The sequence below is a fragment of the Suncus etruscus genome, chromosome 3 (genome assembly GCF_024139225.1).
Source record: "Suncus etruscus isolate mSunEtr1 chromosome 3, mSunEtr1.pri.cur, whole genome shotgun sequence".
Classification (NCBI taxonomy): domain Eukaryota; kingdom Metazoa; phylum Chordata; class Mammalia; order Eulipotyphla; family Soricidae; genus Suncus; species Suncus etruscus.
The window spans coordinates 42,780,941-42,806,322 of NC_064850.1; the positions used below are offsets into that span (position 1 = coordinate 42,780,941).

At 49.1% G+C, this 25,382-nt stretch overlaps 1 protein-coding gene across 4 annotated transcripts in view; it reads left to right on the plus strand.

Annotated features, from left to right (window-relative positions):
• Nucleotides 1–365: 365 nt before the first annotated feature.
• The window catches only part of EML1 (EMAP like 1), a 669,910-nt gene continuing 644,893 nt past the window's right edge, over nucleotides 366–25,382 (plus strand). For 3 of the 4 annotated variants that reach the window (XM_049769790.1, XM_049769791.1, XM_049769787.1), the window contains exon 1: nucleotides 17,484–17,712. In XM_049769790.1, coding sequence (XP_049625747.1) covers nucleotides 17,646–17,712 — 67 coding nt within the window. In that variant the 5' untranslated portion in view covers nucleotides 17,484–17,645. Of the gene's footprint in view, nucleotides 505–17,483; nucleotides 17,713–25,382 lie in introns of those variants that run through there. The other variant, XM_049769788.1, reaches the window with a different exon arrangement.

Genomic DNA, 25,382 nt, shown 5'->3' on the forward strand with positions numbered 1-25,382 from the left:
CAGAGGCCAGTGGAGGCCCCCAAAACACCCTCCCTCTCTCTGAGCAGGCCCAGAGCTCCCTGGGCTCACACAGATGGAGGTACATCCCCAATGCTGCCTTCCCAGAGGTGACTGTCATCGCAGTGACTTTCTGTCCCCTGACTCCCTGTCCTGTCCCCTGCTCTGCCCTGCAATCTCCGGAGCCTCTGAGCTCCTCTCAGCTTCTCCCTTCCCCAGGGCCGACCTGCCCTACTTGCTGTCATCCAGATCTACTGGAGCTTGTGGCAGAGGGCGGGCTGGAAGTAGGGAGGCTGCTGCATGAGGACCAGGCTGCCGGGTGGGGTGCACCCTGCCTGTCCTTCCTGCAGCAGGGAGAGGCACCTAATGGACCTGCCGCCTCTCAGGGGGCAGCTGAGCGGGCAGGAGAGGAGGAGACGGGGTGTTGATCTGCCTGTGCTCAAGGAAACCAGGCTGCTCACAGGGGCATGGGAAGAACCCTTCCGCTGTCCTGCCCTCTGAAACTGGGTGAGTCTCATCCTGCAGGCTTCTGGATGTGGGGGTCTCTGAGCCACTCTTGGGGTGGGGAACTAGGCACAGACTTGGAGTGCACTCATGGGGGGCTCAGTACTACACAAGGACAGACAGGAAGAGCTTGGGGCTCACACAGCCTGTTGTGGGGTTCAGGGAGGTGAAGCAGAGTCCCCGCAAGAGCAGGGCACAGATGTGAGGAGAGGGGATCTGGGAGTCCCCTGACTTCCAGGACAGTGCTGCAGGAGTCCCTTCCTCCATGTTCCTAGAAGTCTTTGGGGACAGGCAGGACAAAGTCTGGCCCTGACGATCGTGAGAGATTCAGACTGGTCTTTCCTTCATGTCCTTTCCTGCACCCTACCCCTGCCATGCTTCACCCCTCCCTTCCTCCTGCCCTCCAGCCTACCACTGGGATCACTGACTCCCCTGGGCCCACCTGGCCTAGAGGTGACTGACCAGGGGGCTGCGTTCTTCCTGCTTGAAGGGCCCTTTGATATGTGATGATGGTGCAAGCCGTGCCAAGGAAACCGTAGGCAGAAGATGGGGTGAGGTTCTCTGCCTGTCTCCTGCAACTAGGTGGGTGGGGAGTCCTGGTGGGAGAAGGGCCCTTGCTAACCTCCTGAATGGGGGAAGAAAGGTGGGAGGGAGGGAAATGTTAATGGAATACTCCAACAGCTCGACTGAAAGGGAAAGATGAACTGAATTTAACCCACTAGTGAAAGAGTTTAAAATGCAGTTTGTTAACTAGCTTTATGAAGGGGGGCATACCCAAAAGTGCTCAGGAGTCACTCCTAGCTTAGTGCTCAGAAATCACTCCTGGCAGGCTCAGGGGACCATATGGGATGCTGGGGATGAACCTGGGTCCTTTTGGGTCTGCAGCGTACAAGGCAAATGCCCTGCCTCTGTGCTATTGCTCCCGCTCCTGCTAAATAGTTTTAAGTGAAAACTAGACCAGTGATCTTTAAGAAACCATGTCTTCTTACAAAATAGGCAGAAAGAGAGAGAGAAAAGGAGTGAGGAGAGAAAGGGAGAGAGAAGGGGAAGAAGGGAGAGAGAAGGAGAGAAACTTCTTTCCTTTCTTTCTCCTGACATGCCTTTTTCATTTTAATGCTGTTGTTTAATCAGGGCACACTGCTTGGCAGTCTGCCTGGCCTATGATGCAGGCTCCTTGGGAAGTTGCAGGAACCCTAGGTCTCCACCAGGTCTTCTCGCCCTGTGAATTTTCCAAGCACAGGCACCAGAAGGGATGCCTGTTTGCATCCTTTTTTTGTGTGTCATACCCAACATCTGGGGAGTGCAAAGGTCACTAACACCATCTGGAGGAACCTAGATTTACCTGGACAGTTCTAGGCATTAAGGGGTTCACCCAGGGTGAGGGATATAGGGAAGACAGGAGAAGCGGGGTCCCGGAGTGAGTGGCACTTGAGATTAACCAAGGATGTCAGGACAGGATGAATGGTGATGTCTCAGGCTGCTCAGGCTGCTGTCACAAGACCTGCACAGCCTGCCCTTTCCTAAAGGACTTTCTCACTATTCCTGATACAAGGGAAGTTCAAGTTCAAGAACCTGCAAGTCTGATTCCTGCTCAGAGCTCATCATGGTTCTTGCAGTGAGTAAGGAGGGCCCAGTGCCAGGAGAGCTGGCCCAGTGCAGGGAAGACGGGTGTGTGTGTGTGTGTGTGTGTGTGTGTGTGTGTGTGTGCAGTGCAGGAGGGTGGACCACTGCACAGAGAATGGGGCCTAGTGCAGGGAGGGTGAGGCCAGGTGGAGTGGGCATGGCTCTATGCAGAGAGCCTGGGCCTCTCTTTCCTAGAATTCCAATTCTATCCCACCTGAGCCATCATCCTTACCTCCCTGTCTCCTATGCAGCCCCACAGTATGCTATATATCTATATCTATCTATCTATCTATCTATCTATCTATCTATCTATCTATCTATCTATCTATCTAGTGTGGGGGGGTGTGGTTCAACGGGGAGGGTGATGCAATCCAGTCCCTAACAGAGAGAGCAACAGGCTGGGATGTCAGCCCTTCAGTGCAAGGTGGGCTTCACAGCCATTTCACAAGGAGACAGAGGTGTGAGCTGCCGCCACTGCCCTGTGGTGAGGGTCTGGCCCATCCTCAGGGCTCACAGGCAGGCCAGCTTGTCTTTCCATTCAGAGGGAGGGAGAGCCCCCAGGGAGTCTGGAGTGGGCGGTGATTGGATTAGCGCTCATCGGATCCATCTGGCCAGGGAGTGGCTTATCCATTTTCATTCTGGGGTGTGTATCTCTGAAGGCCACCTTTGCTCCCACATGAAAGGCTGGCCCAGTCCACCATCTGACTCTTGAGCCTTCTCCAGCTCCCTCCCACATAACGGGAGTGCAAGAAGGGCTCGGAATGAATCCTTTTGTCGCTCCATCGGGACTTCATGAATAGTTATGGCACAAAAGGTAGCATTTGGCAGAACGAGCGTTTCCACTGCAAATTTCCCCAAGACTCATGCATAGTCTTCTAAGGGGAACAGATGGCGTTTCCAAACCATGGCTGACTTCTGGGATAATTTCCTTGCTTTTAATGTGGTGCAAAAGAGAAGAGTCCTATATGACCAAAAATAAAACCTGAAGTAGGTATCACAGCTGTTCTCATGTTAAGTATATAGAAGTTGTCCTAAGCTAGGTGACTCTGTGGAGGAAATGAAAAGGAAGCAAAGGTGCCTGTTATAAATATAAGGAACGTGAAAAATGAGCCCCTGGTTCATACAGAGACAGTGTGTGTGCCTCATTAACCCAATGATTGGATATGGTTAGCTTTTTTTTGTTTGTTTGTTTGTTTGGTTGGTTGGTTTGGGGTTTGGGGTTTGGGGCCACACCTCACAATGCTCAGGGCTTAGTCTTGGCTCTTTGCTCAGGAATTACTGAGCAGAGTCTCCTGGGAGACTCTGGGAACCTTGTGAGACCCTGGGGATTGAACCCGGGTCAGTCGTGTGCAAGGCAAGCACCCTCCCCACTGTACTCGCACTCTGGCCCTGGACATGGTGAGCTTTTAAACTAAATGGCATCATTGAGGATGTATCCATAAATTGAAGTTATAATACAGTGAGAAGGGCACTTGCCATGCACATACTGACCCACCATATTTGGTCCCTGGCATCCCATATGGTCCCCAAGCACAACTAGGAGTGATTCCTGAGCTCAGAGCCATGAGTAACCCCTGAACATTGTTGGGTATGACACACAAAAAGGATGAACATAGGGGCCCGGAGAGATAGCACAGCGGCATTTGCCTTTCAAGCAGCTGATCCAGGACCAAAGGTGGTTGGTTCGAATCCCGGTGTCCCATATGGTCCCCCGTGCCTGCCAGGAGCTGTTTCTGAGCAGACAGCCAGGAGTAACCCCTGAGCACAGCCGGGTGTGGCCCAAAAACAAAAACAAAAACAAAACAACAAAAAAAGGATGAACATAATAATGTAATTAAGAACCCCACCTATTGATAATATTCATTGAATTAATTTTGGTTAAATGGAATTATTATTCAATTATGTAATTAATAATTGAATTATTCTCCCCAAATGATATGTTGCTCATTGATGTTCTCAACATATCTTTTCCTGCTACCTACAGCATTTATGCATCAGCCAACAGGCCAGTCTATGGAGATAGGAATCTTGTGTCAGAATCTTTCTCCAAAACAGTTCACTATAGACTTTTTTGGGGGGAGGGCACACTTGGTTGTACTCAGGGGTTATTCCTGGATCTGTGCTCAGAAATTATTTCTGGCAGAGTTAGGGGACCACATGGGATGCTGGAATTGAATCCAGGTTGGCTTCATACAAGGCAAAGACCTCCCCACTGTGCTATCACTTCTGCCCCAATATATAGACTTTTTAGATCACAAGTTTCAGGCACATAAAGTGCCAAGACTTAATGATTCACCAGCATAGAATTGAGAGTTCTTTTTATTTTTAAATTACTTTACTTAAACACCATGGTTACAAGATTATTCATAATACAGTTGGGGTTGTTTTTATCCCCCCGCAGATACAAAGGTTTTCATGACTGAGTTTCAGTCATACCAAGTCCAACATCCTTCACAGTAAACATTTCTTTTCACCACCAGTGTCCCACCCTCTGGGACAAACATTCCCCCCCCCCTTCTCTCTCATTGAGAGCTCTTCAGCAGCCTACTTACTATGCAAAAGCAAAGTGAAACGGTACAGATATCTTCAACCTCCCCAGTGTTTTTCTTACCAAAAAGGAAAGTTGCGGGGGAGAAGTTGGGAGAAAGCTCAAGTGTTAGGGCACATGCCTGGCATACGTTAGACCTTGGCTTTACTCCCTGCCATGCCTGGGCTTCCTGAGCACAATGGGCCAAAGCATTGCACTAAAGGGCCAGCATGATGGGGTGTTGAGCTAAGTTCTGAGACTCTCACCTGAAAAGGTCTTTCTTTGGGACCTAAAAGATAGTACAGCAGGGAGGGCTTTTGCCTTGCATGTGGCTGACCTGGGTTCCATCCCCAGCATCCCATATGGTCCTCCAGAGCCTGCCAGGAGTAACTTCTGAGTGCAGAGACAGAACCCCTGAGCTCTGCTGGGTGTGACCCAAAAACAAAACTATAAGGGTCTTTATTTCTCTCACACCCCTGATCTGATGGTTTGTCTGAGCCAAGCACTGCCCATTGGCAATACTGTCCCCCACATAATGTGCTTCCTCCTGTATTTTCTCTTCCATTTGCAGAGATTGTTTATGATCAAGGATCTATAGCACAACTGACTGCAGTGCCCACGAAACCAGGCCTCTGGCCATGATGTTCACACCATTAATTGGCTACAGTGTTCTCTGGGGTGACTCTAGGCCATGGTTGTTCTCATATATTCTGGTTGTAAGGCTCCCGGGGGAAGGGGTGTCATTCAGGTGCTCACTTACTGCTGGGGTGGGGATGGGGAGGCACTCTTGGCTCCAGTGCTCACCCTTTTTTATTTCAGCATGGCCATCATATAACCTGGAGTGACACTACTGAAAATGTTGGAGCTTCAGGGCTGCTGCACAGGAAGATGCTGGGATTATGCATGTGCCGGCAGCAGCGTGGAGCACAGCTTTATAAGCAGGCTGGCATCTCAGCCACCAAATCATCTCCCAGATGCCCCCAATCTCCCCATATGCTTCTCCATTTCTTCATTGTCTTCTAGACCTCCTGGTTGCAGCTAAGAAAGGCTCCTGCTCCTGAGACCTGTCATTTCTCTCTGAAGCTTTTGAAAAGATTTTCTTTCTTGCAAAAATGTCCAGCATGTACGTTTCAGGGTCTTCGTGCCCTTACTCCAACCCTATTGTGCTGAGCAGTTGGTTCAGCTTTTCAATATAGAAACTTGTGTTTTCAGGATTTCCTTCATTCTTTCTTCCTGAAACTCCTGTTCTTCAGACATTAGTGGTCCCAGTATAATTATAATTCTATATTGCTGGGTCAGTTTATTCTTTTCTAGGGGGGCACACCCAGTGGTGCTCAGGGCTTACTCTTGGCTCTGCACTCAGGGATCACTCCTGAGTGGCAGTGTTCGGAAGACAGTGTGTGAAGCCAGGGTTTGAAATGGAATCAGCTGTGTGCAAAGCAAGTGTTTTAACCCCTATTATGGTTTTTTTTCTGGCTCCTGTTCGTTGCATTTCTTTTCTAGGTGAGTTTCTTAATTTTATCTTCAGACTCTTTTGTGGAAAAGTTATTTATGCAGCTATAATTTTTCATTTCCAAAATCTCTTTCTTATCATCTAAATTTAGCATTGTGTACTTGTTTCATGGTTGAAATAGCTTTGATCTTTGCAGATAGTGGTGAGAGACACATGTCCTTCTGTCCTCTGTGTCCAAGACTCTGAAATATGTTCCACTTGCAAACTCTTTTACTCTAGAGAACTTTGGGGAGGGAGAGGTTTTGGGCCAGTACTCAGGGCTTACTCCTGGCTCTGTGCTCAGGCATCATTTCTGGCAATGCTTGGGATACCATATGGGGTACTGAGGATAGATTCAGGTCAGCCACATGCAAGGCAGAGGCCTTAACCCTTGTACTCTCTCTACAGACCTTTAGCTAAGACTTTTTTTTTTTTTTTGGTTTGTTTTGTTTTGGGGCCACACCTGGTGGTGCTAGGGGTTACTCCTGGCTCTCTGCTCAGAAATAGCTCCTGAAAAAAAAAAAAAAAGAAATAGCTCCTGGCAGGCACGGGGGACCATATGGGACACAGGGATTCGAACCAACCACCTTTGGTCCTGGATCGGCTGCTTGTAAGGCAAACACTGCTGTGCTATCTCTCCGGGCCTAGCTAAGACATTTCTGTGCAACCCATTATAACATGGGTTATCTAACAAACAGCTATACAAATTAAACATTTGCTGTTTATAAATTATCAAGAAATTTATTTTAGTATTAGAGTGACAGTACAACAGGGAGAATGTTTGCCTTGCATGCAGCCTACCTAGGTTCAGTCTCCAGCATCTCTGAGCACTGCCAGGAGTAATATCTGAATGCAGAGCCAGGAGCAAGCCCTGAGCACTGCCAGGTATGTCCTACCAAGGAACATTTATTTTACATGACCCCCTACATTCAATTCTATGACCCCAACTAGAGTGGCAGCCCTCAGTTTAGTAACCTTAGCTCAGTGTGATCTCCTAATATCTCCTGAACATGGACTGAGGCCAGCATGTATGTGTGAAAGGGGGAAAGCAGAGACAGAGCAGCATCAATGTTCCTGTCTGGATCCGGGGTGCTGGAAGTGTGGGGACAGGCCCTGGCTAGGCCTCCTGGAGAGTCACTTCCCACTGGGGTGGATGGGGACAAATTCCTCTTTCTATAACACTGAGTCTATGAGATTAGGACCTCATTCATTTAACCCCATTTACCTCTTCCCAGCCAGTCTCCCACTGCAGTTAGTGTGCTACTGTTCATCAACAGCATGGTGGGGCCACATGCCGCCCCCCCCATAAGCAGCTTATTTTATATTCCCCTTCCTTTGCTCTTGTTGCATTGCTCAGGGCTTGCTCCTGGCTCTGCACTCAATGATTACCCCTGTTGGTGCTCAGGGGACCAAGTGGGATGCTGGAAATTAAACCCAAGTCAGCCATGTGTGAGGCAAACACCCTTCCTGTTGTACTAGATGCCCCACCCTCCATTGCTAAAATAAATTTTATGATTTACAATCAGCAAATGTTTAATTTTGTTTTTATTTTGGGGGGGTCACACCCAGCAGCGCTCAGGGGTTACTCCTGGCTGCCTGCTCAGAAATAGCTCCTGGCAGGCACGGGGGACCATATGGGATGCTGGGATTCGAACCAATGACCTTCTGCATGCCTTACTTTGATGCTATCACTCTGGCCCCATGTTTAATGTTTTTAAGCCATTGTGATTTACAAAATTATTCCTAGTTGGGTTTCATACACACAATGTTTCGGGACCAATTTCACCACTAGTGTCAACTTTCTTCCACCAATGTTCCCAGAGTCCATTCCATGCTATCACCACCCCCACCCCTGCCTACTAGCATAATACGCACCTTTTGAAGTTTGGTTCAAGTTTGAGATCTCATGATTTCATTGATGTTGACTCTGAGCAAATGTTTGATTTATATATCTGTGTGCTATACCTATATACCTGGAGTTGTATAAAAATGTCTCAGACAAAGGTCTGAAGAGAGAGTACAGAAGTTAAGGCCCTCTTTGCTCTAGTGCCTCTAATTATTAAGACATGTGGGCTTAGGGCGGGGGAATTATGTATCTGTATACAGTGCTCTCTCTCTTAGTTTTGATGTTCTGTGTGGCCAGGGATCTAGAGCAGCAGATCCAGTGGGACCACACTCTGTGATCAATATTATAATCACAAAATCTAAATTAAAATAAAAAATATAAAATTAAATAACCCACAGTGTGAAAGATGACTGGGGAGGCATACCTCCATTCCTGAGATTGTGTTAAACAACCACAAAATTTTCCCACAGAGAAATGCAGAAAGAGGGAAGGAAAGTCATAAATTTCCTCAAAGTGGAATGGTTGGATTCTGGGAAAATGTAGATAGGTTTTTCTTTGGTTGTTTTTTTTGTTTCTTTTTGTTTTTGTTTTTGGGCCACACCCGACCATATGGGACACCGGGATTCGAACCAACCACCTTTGGTCCTGGATCGGCTGCTTGCAAGGCAAACGCCGCTGTGCTATCTCCCCGGGCCCCTTTTCTTTTGTTTTTAATTTTGGGATCATACCCAGTGGTGCTCAGGGCTTATACATTTCTAAAAAAATTATTTATTTATTAAAAATTAATTCTGTAATTGAATCATCATGATATACACACAGTTACAAAGTTGTTCATGATTGAGTTACAGTATACTAAGTACAACACCCTTCACCAGGGCACATTTCCTGCCACCAATGTCCCCTTTTCCCTCCCATCCTACTCTAGGGTAGACATTTCTTCTTCTTCTTCTTCTTCTTCTTCTTCTTCTTCTTCTTCTTCTTCTTCTTCTTCTTCTTCTTCTTCTTCTTTTCTTCTTCTTCTTCTTCTTCTTCTTTTCTTCTTCTTCTTCTTCTTCTTCTTCTTCTTCTTCTTCTTCTTCTTCTTCTTCTTCTTCTTCTTCTTCTTCTTCTTCTTCCTCCTCCTCCTCCTCCTCCTCCTCCTCCTCCTCCTTCTTCTTCTTCTTCTTCTTCTTCTTCTTTTGGTTTTTGGGCCACACCCGGCAGTGCTCAGGGGTTCCTCCTGGCTGTCTGCTCAGAAACAGCTCCTGGCAGGCACGGGGGACCATATGGGACACCGGGACTCGAACCAACCACCTTTGGTCCTGGATCAGCTGCTTGCAAGGCAAACACCGCTGTGCTATCTCTCCGGGCCTCCTCCTCCTCCTCCTCCTCCTCCTCCTCCTTCTTCTTCTTCTTCTTCTTCTTCTTCTTCTTCCTTCTTCTTCTCCTTCTTCTTCTTCTTCTTCTTCTTCTTCTCCTTCTTCTCTTCTTCTTTTCTTCTTCTTTCCTTCTTCTTCTTCTTCTTCTTCTTCTTCTTCTTCTTCTTCTTCTTCTTCTTCTTCTTCTTCTTCTTCTTCTTCTTCTTCTTCTTCTCTTCCTTTTTTTATAAACACTGGTTTGCAATATGGTTACTAAAGGGGTATCATGCATATCACTTTTCCTCCATTCAGCACCCATTTTTGGCCCAGAGTGATCATTCCCAACTCTCATTGTCATAGTGCTCTCTTCTCTGCCCTTACTGTGCTCCCCCACTCTGTTATTCATAACTCTGCACTCAGAAATCACTCCTGGCAGGTTCAGGGGACCCTATGAGATGCTGGGGATCAAACCTGGTCACCTGCATACAAGACAAATGCACTCCATGCTGTGCAAATCGCTCTGCCTCCTCATTTCTTTCTCTCTCCCTCTTTTTTTTTTTTTTTTTTTTTTTTTTTTGAGGAACTGTTGAAACTTCTCTATCCTGTACAGAGCTCTTTATTTTTTTTTTGCTTCCAAAGATGCAAACTTTCTACCATGGACCAGTCCTCCTGGCCCTTGTCTCTATTATCTCTAAATATTATTACCATACTATATTTTTTAAATACCCTACAAATGAGTGTGATCATTCTATTTCTATCTCTTCAGGCTTATTTCTGGCCCCATACTAAGGCGATATTCAGGGGCCATATATAGTGCCGGGGATCAGACAACTTTTTGCAGTGCCGGGGGATGGAGCAGAGGCTGGCCACATTCAAAACAAGTGCCTTGCTTTCTGGACTATCTCTCCAGTCCCTATAGATAGGTCTGACATCAATATTGGTTCTGAACAAAAAGCTTTGCTAGATCCCTGAGATCTGGGGTTGTAGAGTCTAAATCAAAGAGGGATGCAAACCAACATTTTGCTCAGTTAGATTTACAAAGCACTGGCAACAGGTCTTTATACTGGCCCTGAGGTCAAGCACATGCCTTGCATGCAGCTGACCTCGGTTTGCCCTTGACACTACATATTCCCCTGAGTACTGTCAAGAGTGACTCCAGTGATACCGGCTGTGGTTCAAAAACAAAACAAAACAAAACAAAAAATATCCATGCCACACCTGAATCTAGTGAGAGAGCTACCGAGCATGATGATTGCCAATTGATTTGAACAAACACATCCCTAATATTAATAACTGGATTTGAGGGTTGCAGCTGGTGAGGTCCCAGAGAGGATTAGCTCCAGGCCCTCTTGTGCTGCTAATGTGGTGATCAATTCTGGGACCAAGAAGGCATTGAGGGCCTCATTAGGGGACACGGCAGTCTGTGACAATGCTGATGAATTCGATGCCAGATGTAACCGTTTAAAAGGTTGTGCTAGGTGAAAAGGATGGATTGAGCAAACAAAATGACATTTATTTCCCGGGGGAAAGAGAAACCCTATCTTTGGATGCAAAAAAAAAAAAAAAAGAGCTCTGTACGGGATAGAGAAGTTTCAACAGTTCCTCCAACAAAAGAAAAAATGGGGGGGGGGCAGAGCAATAGCACAGAATGGAGGGTGTGATCCGGGTTTGATCCCCAGCATCTCATAGGGTGCACCGAGCCTGCCAGGAGTGATTTCTGAGTGCAGAGCCAGGAATAGCCCTTTCTGCAATGCTGCGAAGTGTGGCTCAAAAACCAACCACAAACAAATAAAAAATCTGAAAAAAGATAAATAGTTTCCTAAAGGAGCAGAGATTTAACCGCAACTTTCAAACCAAAGCATCAATATAAATGGGTCTGTTCTGCTAATAGAACTGTGAGCTCCAGATTACTAAAGGGAAATGCTTCACAGATCCATGCTGAGGTTATGGCATTCTGTTCTGGAGTCCAGGATCTAGCGGAGAGAATGAATGGGCATGATGAACACCAGCAGGTTCCAGATCACATGACTGAGTTTGTCTTTTCCTAGTGTCTGGGAGTGAGCATGTGGAGCATTTGGAGCTCAGAGAGTGAGGCAGGCAGTGGGATGCTCGGAGCGATCCCTCATCCACTTCCTCCAGCACCACCTGCTTAGGCCAGTGCCGTGGAACCCTGATGGACATCTGTCATTCTGGGGAGATACAGAAGGAAGGACATGGGATGCTCTAGGGTGTGGGGACTGAACCCTGTTCTCTAACCCCACACACTACAGAGCCTTGTAGGTAGCTTGAGAGAGCACTTGGATCTGGAGCCAGTGGGGATGCAGGGCTGAAGACGGGGTGGGGGTTAAGAGTGGGGGCACAGTCTGAGATTTGGGCATTCTGAGGAATGATGATGTCAGAATGTGCTAGTGTGAGCAGGAGTCAGAGACTGTGGGCTGGTGCACATGCCAAGTTGGCACATGGAGTGCAGGGAAGCTGAGACCATATGACAGGAGTGGGACCATCACTCATAGAAGCAAACCAGGGCTCTCCACTGTCACAGTGCAGGGTTCTGGAGGATTAAACAGATGAAGTGGCACCAGTGAAGGATGCCCTTGGAAGGCTAAGGGCTAGGCCCCACGTGGTCAGGGGCAGAGAGTGCTATACCCGCTGCTGTGGAGGCCACACATTACTAGGAATCGAATCCGGATCTTTGCACATGCAAAGTCTGCACCCCTGGGCTGTCTCCTTGCTCCTCCCCAACCTCCTTTTAGGAATCCCTGTGCTTCCACATTAGACTGGCCCCTTTTTGTCTGGGAAGGAGACATTGTTTCCACAGGAGTGTGGTACAGAGAACTCCAGTTTCTTACCCAGGAGAGTGTCTTATCTCCCCGAAGAGAAAGACCGTCTGTGTCCAAGTTGCTGGCAGTGACAAATGACGAACCCAATTTGCAGGCCCCTACTTCACCAGTGATAGCTGCTGCTAACTGTTTTCTTGGTCCTCACAGGCTGTGCTGGGGACATAAGAATAGGCTTTTATGGTCCCCAGAACAGGAGGCTACTAATTCAAGATCAGGGTGTAAGCAAGGCCTTCTTGGGCATCTGTCGGGGTGGGGGCAGGACAGTTCCCCTCCATCTTAGAGCTGTGTCATCTCCCTGTAAGCTCCCGGTCTTGTCCCTCTGTGCATCTGTGTCCTACTTTTCTTGTCTTTGAGGACACCTGTCACCCAGGCTCAGTGCCCATATGGTGACCTGGTTTTAGCTGGTGACCCCCTTAGCAGGACTCTCATGTTCTGAGGCTCCGCAGTCAGGACTTGGTTCATCCAGCCTAGGAAGATTTGAACTTGCTGTAGTAATTGGAGGGCAATGTCTGCTCTAAATGAAATCAAGGAGCCCTGGAAACAGGAAACACCTTCTCCTGCCACACTGATTTCAGATCTACACATGCTGACAAAAGCCCCTGTCCTGACACCCCAAAACATGCAGTGTTGTGTGAATAGCTATCTCACTAATAACCCAAAGACCAGGCCAGAGCTGGAAGTGAGAACTTGCCTTCATACTGTACCCCAAATACTCTGATCATTATTTACTATTAATAGTATTAGTATTATTATAGCCATACCCAGCAATGCTCAGGGCTTGCTCCTGGCTCTACACTCAGCAATCACTCTTGGTAAGCTCAGGACACCAAATGGGATGCCAAGAATTGAAGCCTTGTTGGCCACATGTAAGGCAACTCTCAAATCTCAAAAACAAGGCAAATCTCGCTGTGATATCACTCCAGCCACCCTCTATTCCATTTTAAAGAATATCTTTATAGTTAGTAATTTAGTTTTGGTTTAGGATCACACCGAGATATGCTCAGGGCTTGCTCCTGGCTCTGTGCTCAAGGGTCACTCCTGTGGGGCTCAGAGAATCATATGGGATGTCAGGGATCAAACCTGTATTAACCATGCACTAGGCAAGCATCTTGCCCACTGTACTCTCTCTCTCCAGATGCAACTTTCCATTATGCTGTAAATATGCATAAAAGTGCCTCTTCTCTATGGGGTGGAGGACTTCAGGCCATACCTGATGGTATTCAGGGGCTCTTCCTGGTTTTGAGCTCAGGAGTGACCCTTGATTTGGTTCATGGAGTGCCTGGTGAGAGGGTACAAGGCCAATCTCTCCACTCCTTGTCTTTGAGATTTTTTTGGAGGGAAAGAAACCACCTGTCTGTGCTCAGAGCCTACTCCTGATGGTGCTCAGAGGACCACATGTGGTCTTAGTGATTAAATTCAGGTCAGCCATACACAAGGCAAACACCTTACTAGCTGTACTATCTTTCCAGCCCCTTTTGAGATTTGTTTTGGGTCACACCCAACTGTGTTCAGGGGTCCCTCTTGGCTTTGCACTCAGGAGTCACTCTTGGTGGGCTTGGTGGGGGGACCCTGTGGGATGCTGGGAATCAATCTTGGGACAGTTACATGCAAGATAAGTGGCCTCTCCACTATACTATCTAACCCTCTTCACTCCTTGAGATTTTTAAAGGTAAAATTTGTGTGTGAAACATATTCATACCCTCTTTTGGATTCCTTACCACCCCTCACCAGAATGCTGACACTCTGAGCACCCCAACCCTTGCGTCTTCTGCTTCCTACCAATGGGGTTGCTAGTGTAAAACAGGCACAGGGCAATGCCCCTGTCAAGAGCTGGGTGGAGATTATAGCATCGTTCCTGGGCCGGGCTGTACAAACGAATGAGAAGAAAAGCATGTCACATTCTAGGGCCAGATCACATGATTTTATAGGACTTATCCACCACGAGGCCGATAATTCCTGTCCTTGCTCTTACATCTCAGCTAAATGGAAGCACCAGAGTTGGATGGCTCTGCCTGACATCTGAGATCATTATCCAGGTCTCTCTGTGCACCGACGCACTGGTTGTTTCCATGGTTGACTTGCTGAAGAAAGTTGTTCCAAGACAGATGGACAGCAAGGTCCTACTTCTGTTCCTTTGGGCCTGCACTCACTGGTGGTAGGATCTTTCTGTTGCCTTTTCTAAAGTGCTGATGAGAGGCCTCAAGAGACAGCTCAGAGGTCAAGGTTTTTGCCTTTGTATGTAATTGAGCCTGTTCAGTTCAATCCCTGGTACCATCTATGGTCCCCGAAGCATCACTTCTGAACCAACTATGGCCCCAATCCCCTTCCCCCTGAGAGTTGTGGCTCTTTATTTTCTTATTATAACACCCTGATCTGTCAAGTTACTCGTAATATAGTTGTTCCAACACCCATCTCACCACCAGTGTGACCTTTCCACCATTGTTTGCAGTTTCTCACCCACCACCCCAACTGACCCCCTTAGTGGGCACAAATTTACCTCCTATGATTTGTTATGACAGAAAAGCAAATGGAATTATCAAAACTTAGATCAATAAGAGTCCATTTGTGAAAGTTGTTACATCTCACAATGAAGTCATTGTCTGAGGATTCACTGGGCTGGTTTGTGCTAGCTGAGCTCTCTATGTTTTACTGTTTAGTCTCACTGAGCTGGATGATATTCTGTGCATCAAACCCACCCAACTTGCTATGATCCTGCTAGGCTGATGGTAGTATAAAATTTGGAGGTGTCCCTCCAGAAGCCATGAAGCTGGGGTGATTTGGTATCTTGTCAGCTTGGTGAGGTTCAGTTGAAGGTACTGGGCTGTTTCTCTGTTGGAGGGTGTCTGGTGTGGCTGTGGGCTCCTGTGTTTTCAGGCAGAAAGGAGAATCTGTCCCCACTCCCATCTGAGAAGGCCCCACCCATGTCAGCCCCTGGTCCTGTCTGTGTAGCAAGATTTGTGGCATCATGTTCTCCTCAATGTTGTGGCACTTTAAATGGATTTCAGGCCTCCTTCCAGGTGGAAATTCTCTTTGGGGTGCCTGGAACTGGGGCCCTATTTTTGTTATTGATTTAAACAACAGATGATCACAGCCTTATATTCCTGGGCTTAATTTTTTTTTTCTGATTTCTCTACAAATAAAGACTGCAGGCTCCCATTTCCTTTCTCTCTTTCACATGCTGTCTACACTCTGCTATTAATGCCACCAAATGCGGTGCCTGTATTGTCCTCAAGAACCACCTCATGTACTACAATGACAACATCCTTGGGACTCAGGCCATGAATGATCTCAACATGACATGGAATAAGAATCTAAGAAAATGTTTGGGCACCCAAGGCACACATTATTAATTAAGTTTTCAGATATGTTTTCTAGAGCTTTTTCCATAAATTATTTTTAATACTATGTAGTTTGTTCGTAATTGACTCACCATGCGTGTCTTTGTAATTATACTCAAGCTTGCTTTTTTTAGTGTACGATCTTACCATCGTGGGAAAACATCATTGTTTAATACCCAGAGTTAAGCATGTAATCATGATCTTTATCCTCTCAAAAGCAAGCAGGCTGGGCGTTCATTGTTATTTGTAATGTGGCTCTAGCGGAAGTAAGATCTAAGAAAATCTCCAGCTAAATTTTCCTCCTGGCCCACTTCTGAATTGCCTTTATTTTTTACGACCTTTCTTAGGTGTGACACCAAATATCATGCCATTACCATCATATGTCAAGAATACCAATCTTCTGTTGATTTATGGGGTTGGGGCATTAGCTCATGCACCCCTGGGACCTTCACATTTAGGGTACAACTCTACTAGCAAACTATGACCAAGAATGCCCCCTCAGCTGAGCACTGCTAGAGAGTCCATTCTTTTCTTTCTTCTTCGTTCCTTCCTTCGTTCCTTCCTTCGTTCCTTCCTTCCCTCCCTCCCTCCCTCCCTCCTTCCTTCCTTCCTTCCTTCCTTTTTTATTTATTTAGTTTTGAGTCACACAAGGCAGTGCTTGGGAGTTTGGCTCTGCACTCACCAATCACTCCTGGAGGTGCTCAGGATGGAATGTCAGGGATCAAACCTGGGTCAGTCCCATGCAAGACAAGTACCCTCTCCACTGTCCTCTGCCCCCACCCCCATGCTTTTCTTCTTTGGGCCACACCCTACTTACTCTGGACTTACTCCTGGTTCCTTGTGGCCCCTGGGGCCCTCTGCGATGCTGGGGACTAAACCTGGGTTGGCTGCCTGCAAGGACAGTGATTTCACTCCAAGGTGTTTCCCCACCTACTGAATTTGAACTTCATCCTCGGGGGCATGTCCAGCGCAGTATCCAGAGCGACTTAAGCTGTCCCTCTGTCCCCTACACCCTCTGGGCTGCCGCTGGCTGCAAAGGGGTGGTGGGACCCTAACCCAGCCCCTGTGCCCGGCCTCTGTGGTATCTGGCTGGTGGTGCACGTGTGTGCACCTGCCCTTGAGACCCTCTTCCTGGGCCACGGTCATTGCCAGCTAGCAGTCCTCGGTCCTCAAACGAGGTAACCAGAGTTCGAGGCTCCCAGGGCTTACTTCCTTTATTTAGAAGTGGGGATCCGCCTCATTTCCCGCAAGCACCCCAGAGTCCCAACCAAGTCCACAGCACTCATTCTAGCAGGGGTGGAGTGAGGGTGGGACTGTGGGGGACGCCTCGCGGGTCGGGAAAATTTTTCCTTTGGGGAGTCCTGAGCTCCCAGTGGCCTCAGGAGGATCAGGGATGCGCGGGGGTGGCCCGGGCCTCGCCTTTGTCCAGGCGCCCGCGCGCCTAGGGACCGCCCGGGCCTCTAGGGGAGGAGAGAGGGCGGGGGCGGAGAGGGGCGTGGCCAGATATGCTTTGCCCCGCCCAGACCACGCCCGGCCACGGAGAAGATGGGCCTGGTCCTCTTTGACCCCGCCACGGCCCCGCCCAGCCACAATCCAGTCCCTTTGCTGCGGAGGGGCAGAGCGCAAGAAGGCCAGAAAGGGGCGTGGCCTGATATGGCCCCGCCCAATCACACCGAGCGTTTAGTGCAGGCGGCGGCGAGGTGGAGGGGCCGTGGCTCTGGTTAGCCCCACCCCGGCCCCGCCTAGCCACAATGCAGTCCACTGTTCCCTATACGGCGGAGGGGCAGAGCGCAAGGAGGCCAGCCAGGGGCGTGGTCTAATATGACCCCGCCCCAGTTCCGTCCAATCATTCGTGACGGCGAGATGGAAAGGGGCGTGTCTTTGTGTAGACCCGGCCCCGCCCAGCCACGTCCCCGGCCCAGACCGCCCCCTAGCGGGCGGAGCGGGCGGCGTGCTCGGCGGCGGCGGCGGCGGCGGGCCCGGGGTTGCCATGGGAACGGGCCGCGGCCGCCGCCACTGCGAGTCCGGCCTCCGCGCCCGCCCGGCCGCCGCGCGAAGCTTCGGCTCAGTGTGGGGGTGATCGGAGGCGGCGTTGGCGGCGCGGCCCGGCCGGGGAGCGGGCGCGGCCCGGCGGCCTGAGCATGGAGGACGGCTTCGTGAGCCTCGGCAACCTGTACGACACGTCGTCGCTGCTGCAGTTCTGCAACGGTGAGGCCCGCGGCGCCGCGGAGGGACGGGCGGGCGGGGACGGGCACCGGGCGGCGGCCGGCGCGGTCGCAGTCGCAGTCGCAGTCGCGGTCGCGATCGCTTCCCGCCAGCAGCGCCGCCACCGCCGCGGGCGATGCATTGTGCAACGAATGCTGCGGTGCCCCGGGACGTGCGTGCGACCGGCCGGCCGACCGAGCGCTTTGTACCCCGACAGGGCCAGGCCCGGGGCTCCGAGCCTGCCTTTCCGCTGATTTAATGGCTCATCCCGGGGCGAGGCGTCGTTGATTTATATATTTATTTATCTTTATTTTTTAATATTTACCAGGCAGGAAATCCCAATAGCTACCAATTCGGCATCTTTGAAAACACACGGAATCCTAGACACTGAAAAGGTTTTGTTTTTTTATTTTTTAGATTCCCCAAAAGCTGGCTTACTAGGGAAGGAGGGGCGGCTCTTGGCTGCAGGATGCATATTTATTGGATCAGAACTCATATTGGATCAGAACTCACTTCCTAAGTTAAGCACTGGTCGATTCTTTTTCATCCTTGCTTGCAAGGAACCCCCCAAAGTTTGCAGATTGTGTGTTTGCTTCCTTAGCTTGGGCCTTCCTCGCCTTCCAGAAGTTGCCAAAATTTGGGAAGCTGGACGCTTTGACAACTACTAGAGGGGTTTGTTTTATCTTCGGCATTGGCATTGGGGGGGGGATTTATTCTCCTTTTTCGACACCTGTTTGCAAATAGGAGGTACCTGTTTGCAAATGGGAGGTATTTGGAGTGGGAGGGCATAAAGATTAGTGAGCAGGATGATGATCCTTCCTCTATCCTGGCATCTTCATCTGGGGCCAGCCGGGGCGTCTCTTTCACAAAGAGGGAGTGTTGTTGCAGGTAATAATTTTCATATTAATCAGGTTACGGAGTAAATGAAGCCCCCCCCCCAATGTGATGCATAGGAAATGAGGGGAAGGCAACTCCTTCCCCATGGGCCTGGTGTTAGGCCTGAGGGTAGAGCATTGAAGGCAACTATAATACCAACCAATTTGTAGTTCATACTACCCACCAGAATTCCTCCTCAGCGTGGATGATCTGGGGGAGTTTTGTTTTGTTTTTTTTTTTTTAACTATGCACTGGGTCTGTGGAATTCCGCAAGTAAATTTTGCATTGTTTCCTTAATTGACTTGTAATCAGTCACTTCCTAAGAACTCAACTGTTGGTCTAAAAGATAATGTTCCCTCCCCTGAGTGTTTATGAAAGATTCTCCTTCCGATGATTGTGAGGGGCCCATGTGACCAAAATATTATTGATGATGTCCCTGGCAAGAAGACTTTTGACTGAACACTCTAGGTACTACCTATATGGCTGTTTGGTTTTGAAGGTGAAACTTAGCCAAGAAATTATTTTGTTTGAAGGTGTGTGTGTGTGTGTGTGTATGTGTGTGTGTGTCTGTGTGTGTCTGTGTGTGTCTGTGTGTTTTGTTTGGGGGAGGAGGGGCCAAGCGGCTGAAGGGTGGGTTGTACTGACCTGAAATAACAGTCCAGTTTGTGGCAATGTTTGGCTTTTCTGCCTGGTGACTTGGAAGTTTTCAGATATTGGCAAGATATTTTATTGGCAGCAACATCGAGAAGAAAACACCAGCTCTGCTCTGTAGTAGGAAAAACACTGTAAGGAGGAGGGAAAAAAACACTTTAATCAGACCTGAAAACAAATCAGATCATTTGAAAATACCTTCATCACTATTCAATCACTCGGAAACCTTCTTCTTTGTGCTGACTTGAATATCTTCTGGTTTTTTGAGGAGTAAAGTTGTAAGCAGGAGGAGCCTGCGACAGAAATTAATGCTAGGTGGTGGCCTCTGAGGCAACAGATGTTTGGATGTGAAATTATTCATTTCCAGAGGCTTCCCTTATGTGAAAATATAAATGAATACAATTTAGCTAACGAATGTTATGATTCATTGTCACGGAAAACACCCTTTCACCGAGAACTAAACATTTGGATATTTCATTAGTGATTTGAGATCCCCCGTTTTTTCAACTAGAGATTTGCATCACAATGGCAGACCCACGGTAGCAGAAATCTCTGCGCTCATACATTTTCATATGTGGGGATGTGGCTGTGCTTTTCTCGGGAGCAGGAACAAAATAGCCATAAAAGCTCACATCAAGAAACACACCCCACACTTACTATGATGACCGAGTTCATGTCCTCGTGGTCAGATCAAGATGCAAGATAGAATGTCGGTATGGCAGGAAGAAGGGGACACTTGGGTTTTGGTAGTGGTAGTAGTTTATTTTTTGGAATTGAGGGACCACACCCAGTCGTGCTCTGGCCACACCCAGCTTGTTCCTGCTCAGGAGTCTCTCCTGGCAGAGTTGGGGGATCCTATGTAGTGTTAGGGATTAAATTTGAGTCAGTGGTGTTCAGGCAATCACTCTACCTATCATAGTATCTCTCCTGCCCCAAGAAGAGAAACTTGGTTCTCATAAATGAAGTTGAATGGACCAGAGTAGCACAGCAAGGACTTTTCTTTCATGCGGTTGACCCATGTCAGGGTTCTATCCCTGACATCCCATAGAGTTCCCCTGAGCATGGCCAGGAGTAAGCCACAAACAAGCCTTGGCAGATGTGACCCAAAAACCAAAAAAAAAAAAATTTAAATAAAAATACAATAAACAGGGGCCGGGTAGGTGGCGCTGGAGGTAAGGTGACTGCCTTGCAAGCGCTAGCCAAGGAAGGACCGCGGTTCGATCCCCCGGCGTCCCATATGGTCCCCCCAAGCCAGGGGCGATTTCTGAGCGCATAGCCAGGAGTAACCCCTGAGCGTCAAACGGGTGTGGCCCAAAAACCAAAAAAAAAAAAAAATACAATAAACAAATGAAGCTGGATTTCCCTATCACTTTTGGTTTTGTGTCTTGCCGACTTAGTTTGTAATGAAGCTGAGCATGGGGGCCACAGGGACGCTTCCTGGCCAGCCTCAGCTTTCAGACACTGGCTCTCATTGAAGTAGAAAAATGGGTGCAGTGGGCCGGAGTGATAGCACCTCAGGAGGGCATTTGCCTTGCATGTTCGGGATTTTGCTGTGGGCTGAAAGGGCTTCATGGAGTCGCTATCAGCAGAACTCCCCGAGGGAGTTTTTTGATCCCCCAAGCTCACCAACCTTTGCCAACTTGAACTCAGTCATCAGGCTGATGGACACGGATGCCCAAATGGCCAAGACAGTTCAGAGACCTGATCCTGAACTCTCCACAGAAAGAGGTGAGGAAAGGAAGACAGTGTTGATCTCCGCCATTCCATAGGGTCACCTAAGCATCACCTGGGCATGACCAACCAACAAGCAAACAAAAACGTTCAGTAAATTTTCTCCATTGCTCTGACCCCGGCTCAATACTTGGGTTTGACACACACACACACACACACACACACACACACACACACACACACACACACATCCCAGCATCCCATAGGTCCCTGAGCCTGCCAGCATTAATTTCTGAGCGAAGAGCCCGGAGTAACCCCTGAGTGCTGCTGCGTGTGGCTCCAAAACCAACCCTCCCCTCAAAATATCCATGCAATGGTTTTCTTTAGAATTTTGTGGTGGGAACCAGAAACCACCAGCTTCTATTCAATTAAAAACAAGCAAACAAACAAACCTCAGATGTTGAAAAGTGGGTGTAGAGGTCTGAGCAATAGCACAGTGGGTAGGGCGTTTGTCTTACACGTGGCCCACCTGGGGTTTACCCAGATCACCCGGCATGGCTCAGGAACTCCCTCTGCTGAGCCCTATGCATAGCCCATGGAAAGTATGCAGTTAGCGCCTGTACTGTACTGTACTGTACTGTGTCCCTGACCCCAATTGGGTAACTTTATAAGGCCACCCTGGAAAAAAAAATCAGTGGATTTTATTTGTTTGTTTGTTTGTTTGTTTTGAGTAACAGCTTTGTTAAGCCACTATTCACATACTTATAAATGTCTCCCCTGCTCCAGTGAGCACTGATCTAGCTTTGAATATTCCCATAGGCTAATGCAGGCTCCTTCACATTCTTATTTTATTACTATTATTATATCGGGGTTTGGGGCCACATCCTGCAATGTTCAGGGCTGATTCCTGGCTCTGTGCTCAGGGATCACTTCTGGCGGTGCTCTGGGGACTCTATCTGCTGCCCAGAGATCCAACCCTGACCTGCTGCCTCGTGCAAGCCAGTGCCCTGCCTGCAGTACTATTACTCTAGTCCCCATGATCCCCATTTCTGCCCCTTGTGTCCTTGGGGTGTTCATCCTGTTCATCTGCCATGTCTGTCCATCACCCTTTGGGGTCAAGAACCTTGTCCTCTAGCCAACCACTGCCATTTCCAAATGCCCCCTTATGAGACTGTCGGCCTTACTGCCATCACCTCAGTTTTCCCATTCCACATGTGGGTGTCCAGGCCTGGCATCACCGAGACACCGCTTCCTGCATCCAGAGTCTGTCCCATTGTAATGTGCCCTGAACTCTGGTCTGCGCCTTTGTGAGTAACAGCCCTATCTAATGTTTCTGTCTGCAAGGCCTGTGCTGGAGGTACCTAGGCTGAGTCCTTTCTTGCCTTCTTTAGGGGCTCACCCAAGTGAGTCTCAGACACGTCAGTCTGGCCTGGTCTCTGAGAGCTCTTCTGTCACCATAGTGCCACGCAAACCACTCATTGCCATCAAGGCTTCCGGCCCTTTTCTCCATCTGCCAGGGCAGGTGGCAAGAGTCCTGTTCCTCTGGAAGCCGCTTCTCCGATAGTCACCTGTTCGCCAAGCCCTGGCTGGGACCACTTGTGAATGATCAAGTCAGAATTCATCCCTTCCCTGGGGTGTTTTGAAGTCACTCTAAGGCTCTTGTAGACTCACCCCCTCTCCCCACTCCCCAGCCATTCCTTTTATTTTATCTCCAACATGTTTAAATTGGAAAAATTTTCTTCCTTTGGTCGCCACTCTCTGTGGGGAGTTCAGGATCAGTTTTGAATGGTCTTGGCTGCTTGGGCATGGAGCTCTGTCTCCACCAGCCTGGTGGCCGAGCTCAAGTTGGCAAATGGTGAGCTCAGGAAATCAAGACACTCCTGCAGGGAGTTCCGCTGACAGGGGATCCCTGAAGTTCTTCAGCCCACGCCTTTCCCACTGCTTTCTGAGGGGTGCAGAGACCCCCTGGTGAGGCTTTTGTGACAGCAGTCCACAGAAGTGCTTTCATGGAAAGGACCCCTGTTAAACCCCCCACCCCAGCTCATTGGCATTTCTGTGTCCTCGGGGCTCTGACCCACCAGGAATTCCTCTGCCTGTGAATCACAGGCCTTCTATGACATGAGTGGAACCCAGACACTTGGGTGGAAAAAATTCATCCAACTGAATTTAAAAAGTATCTTTTAGTCAGTTACTGTTAATTTCCAAAACAGTCTCAGCCTTTCCTCAAAGCTGGGTTAGAAACAGAGCATTTAGCAGCTTAGCAACTTTGTTTTCAGATTTGTCTTTTCAGGGCTTTAAGCCTGGTTGGGGGGGAATAAGGGGGAGCAAAGGGATCATCGATGGTGACTCACAGCTCTCCTTGTGGAAGGAAATGCCCTCTTAGGGGCCTTCCAAGCTATGGGGATAATTTACTGGACGTTTTAGTTTGTTGGTTAGTTAGTTAGTTAGTTGGTCATGCCTGGGCGATGCTTAGGATGGTGGAGAAGGAACTTGGGTCAGCTATGGACAAAGCAAGCGCCCACCCAGCTGTGCTATTGCTCCGACCCCTTGTACTGTTCTTTTTTTTTTTTTTTTTTAAACTCGTGCCTGAAGAGAGTTCTTGATATTGGTAACCTTGGACATGGTGAGGCGGTGATGGAGAGTGGGGCCGGAAGTGGGTGCGCACAGTTGCCTGTGTTCTGGGCTGGCCCTCAGGCTTCTGTTGGCCTCCCGACATCTGTGCCCACTGGAAACACCCCCTTGCTTTAATGAAGCCACCCTACCAGGGCCTCGGTGCCAGCAGGACCCAGGCATGACCTTCTGGGTTTCTTCTAAGAAATTGCTTTAAAGTTCTGAATGGTCAGTCAGAGCCAGGTAGACAGACATCCTTCCCGTTCTGCTTCCTCCGAGGCCCTGCTTATTTTTATGGGAGATAATCTGGGTTCCAAAGCCTCCCCTTTGCAGGTATTATCTGTGGTTCACACACAGTGTTGGACAGTTGTTGCAGCTTCTAAAAGGTTCCAAGGTTCCATCTTGCACCATGTCACCCAATGCTGGGACTGAGGCGCCCAACTAAACCTGCATGAGGCAGGGACCCCATAGCCACCATCACTTGCTCAGGGATGCCTCCCTTCCACCCTCTAGGATATGCCCTAGGACTGGGGAAATAACCAGGTTATTCCCAGTGGCCTTCAGGCCCTGTGGGTAGCGCCCAAGTTGGGTGAGGATGGGCAAGGTAGGGGCCTGTCTGCAGAGGCCGAGGGAGTCTACTCCTGGGTAACTCCCATTCCCAGGTCACTCCTACCTCTGGCTCACCCCATTTCTATTTCACGCCCTTCTCAGCTCAACCCATAGTGTGCACAGTACCTGTCCTGGAAACTTCTAGTCCTACTGCCACATCTGAGCATATCTTCCCAGTCCTATTGCAGCTCTGCTCAGTCCTTTAACTGGGGTCTTTGTTTGGCTTTTAAAAACTAGAGGCCCTAGGGTTGGAGCGGTGGCACAGAGGTAGGGGTGTTTGCCTTGCATGCGGCTGGCCTAGGATGGACCGCGGTTTGATCCCCAGACATCCCATATGGTCCCCAAGCCAGGAGCGATTTCTGAGCTCAGTTACCCCTGAACATCACCGGATGGGGCCTCAAAACAAAAACAAACAAACAAAAAACTAAAAAAACTAGAGGCCCTGACAATAGTACAGCAGGGGGATATATACCTCACACACATCCAGCGCAGGTTCATTTCCCTCAGACCATGTATGCTCCCTCCAACCCTTCCAGGAGTGACCCCTGGGTGCAGAGCCAGGAGTAAGTCTTGAGCACTGCTGGGTGTGGCCCCCAAACTAAACCAAAAAACTAGTGACATTACCTCCTCTCCCTGCTTACTGCCCTGATCTGGGGGTTTCCCCAGGAGCTTGAGATCCAGCTGTGCAGCTTGGACTACAGTCCTTCTTGGTCCTAGGATGGGGTGTGCAGGCCACTGCCTGGCGATGAGAGGGGCTGCCTGAGGTGGGTGCTTCTGGGGCATTGGCCCAGTCAGTCTCTCTGACTTCTGGCATAGATGGGGTGGGGGTGCTCCCTGATGCCTCAGGAACGGGAGTGGGGGCAGGGCTCAGGGAGAATGTGGTGGTAGGGGCACGTAAGGCAGGTGCCAGGGCTCCCTGTGTGGCATGGAGGGTCTGGGTATGTGTCATGAGTAGAGGTGGTGCCCATTTCTATGGAAGGTGCCTGTATTTCCACGGGAGCGGGAAGAGAAAATGGGGCTGTGCCAGGCCTCACTGGTCATCCAAGGTGGGTGCCTTAGGCGGGAACAGGAGTTACAGGGTGTCTGGGCTGTGTGCGGGTGGGGGATGAGGCCAGGGTGTGTGTGGAGCCCTGGGGTCATGCCAGCCAAGGGCCCGACAGGTGGCAGATGCAGGCTCGGGCTGGAGAGAAAATTTGACACCCAGTAACTGGATTCCGGCACCCCTGGGCTCTCTGGGAGCAGGAGCCACTGGAGCC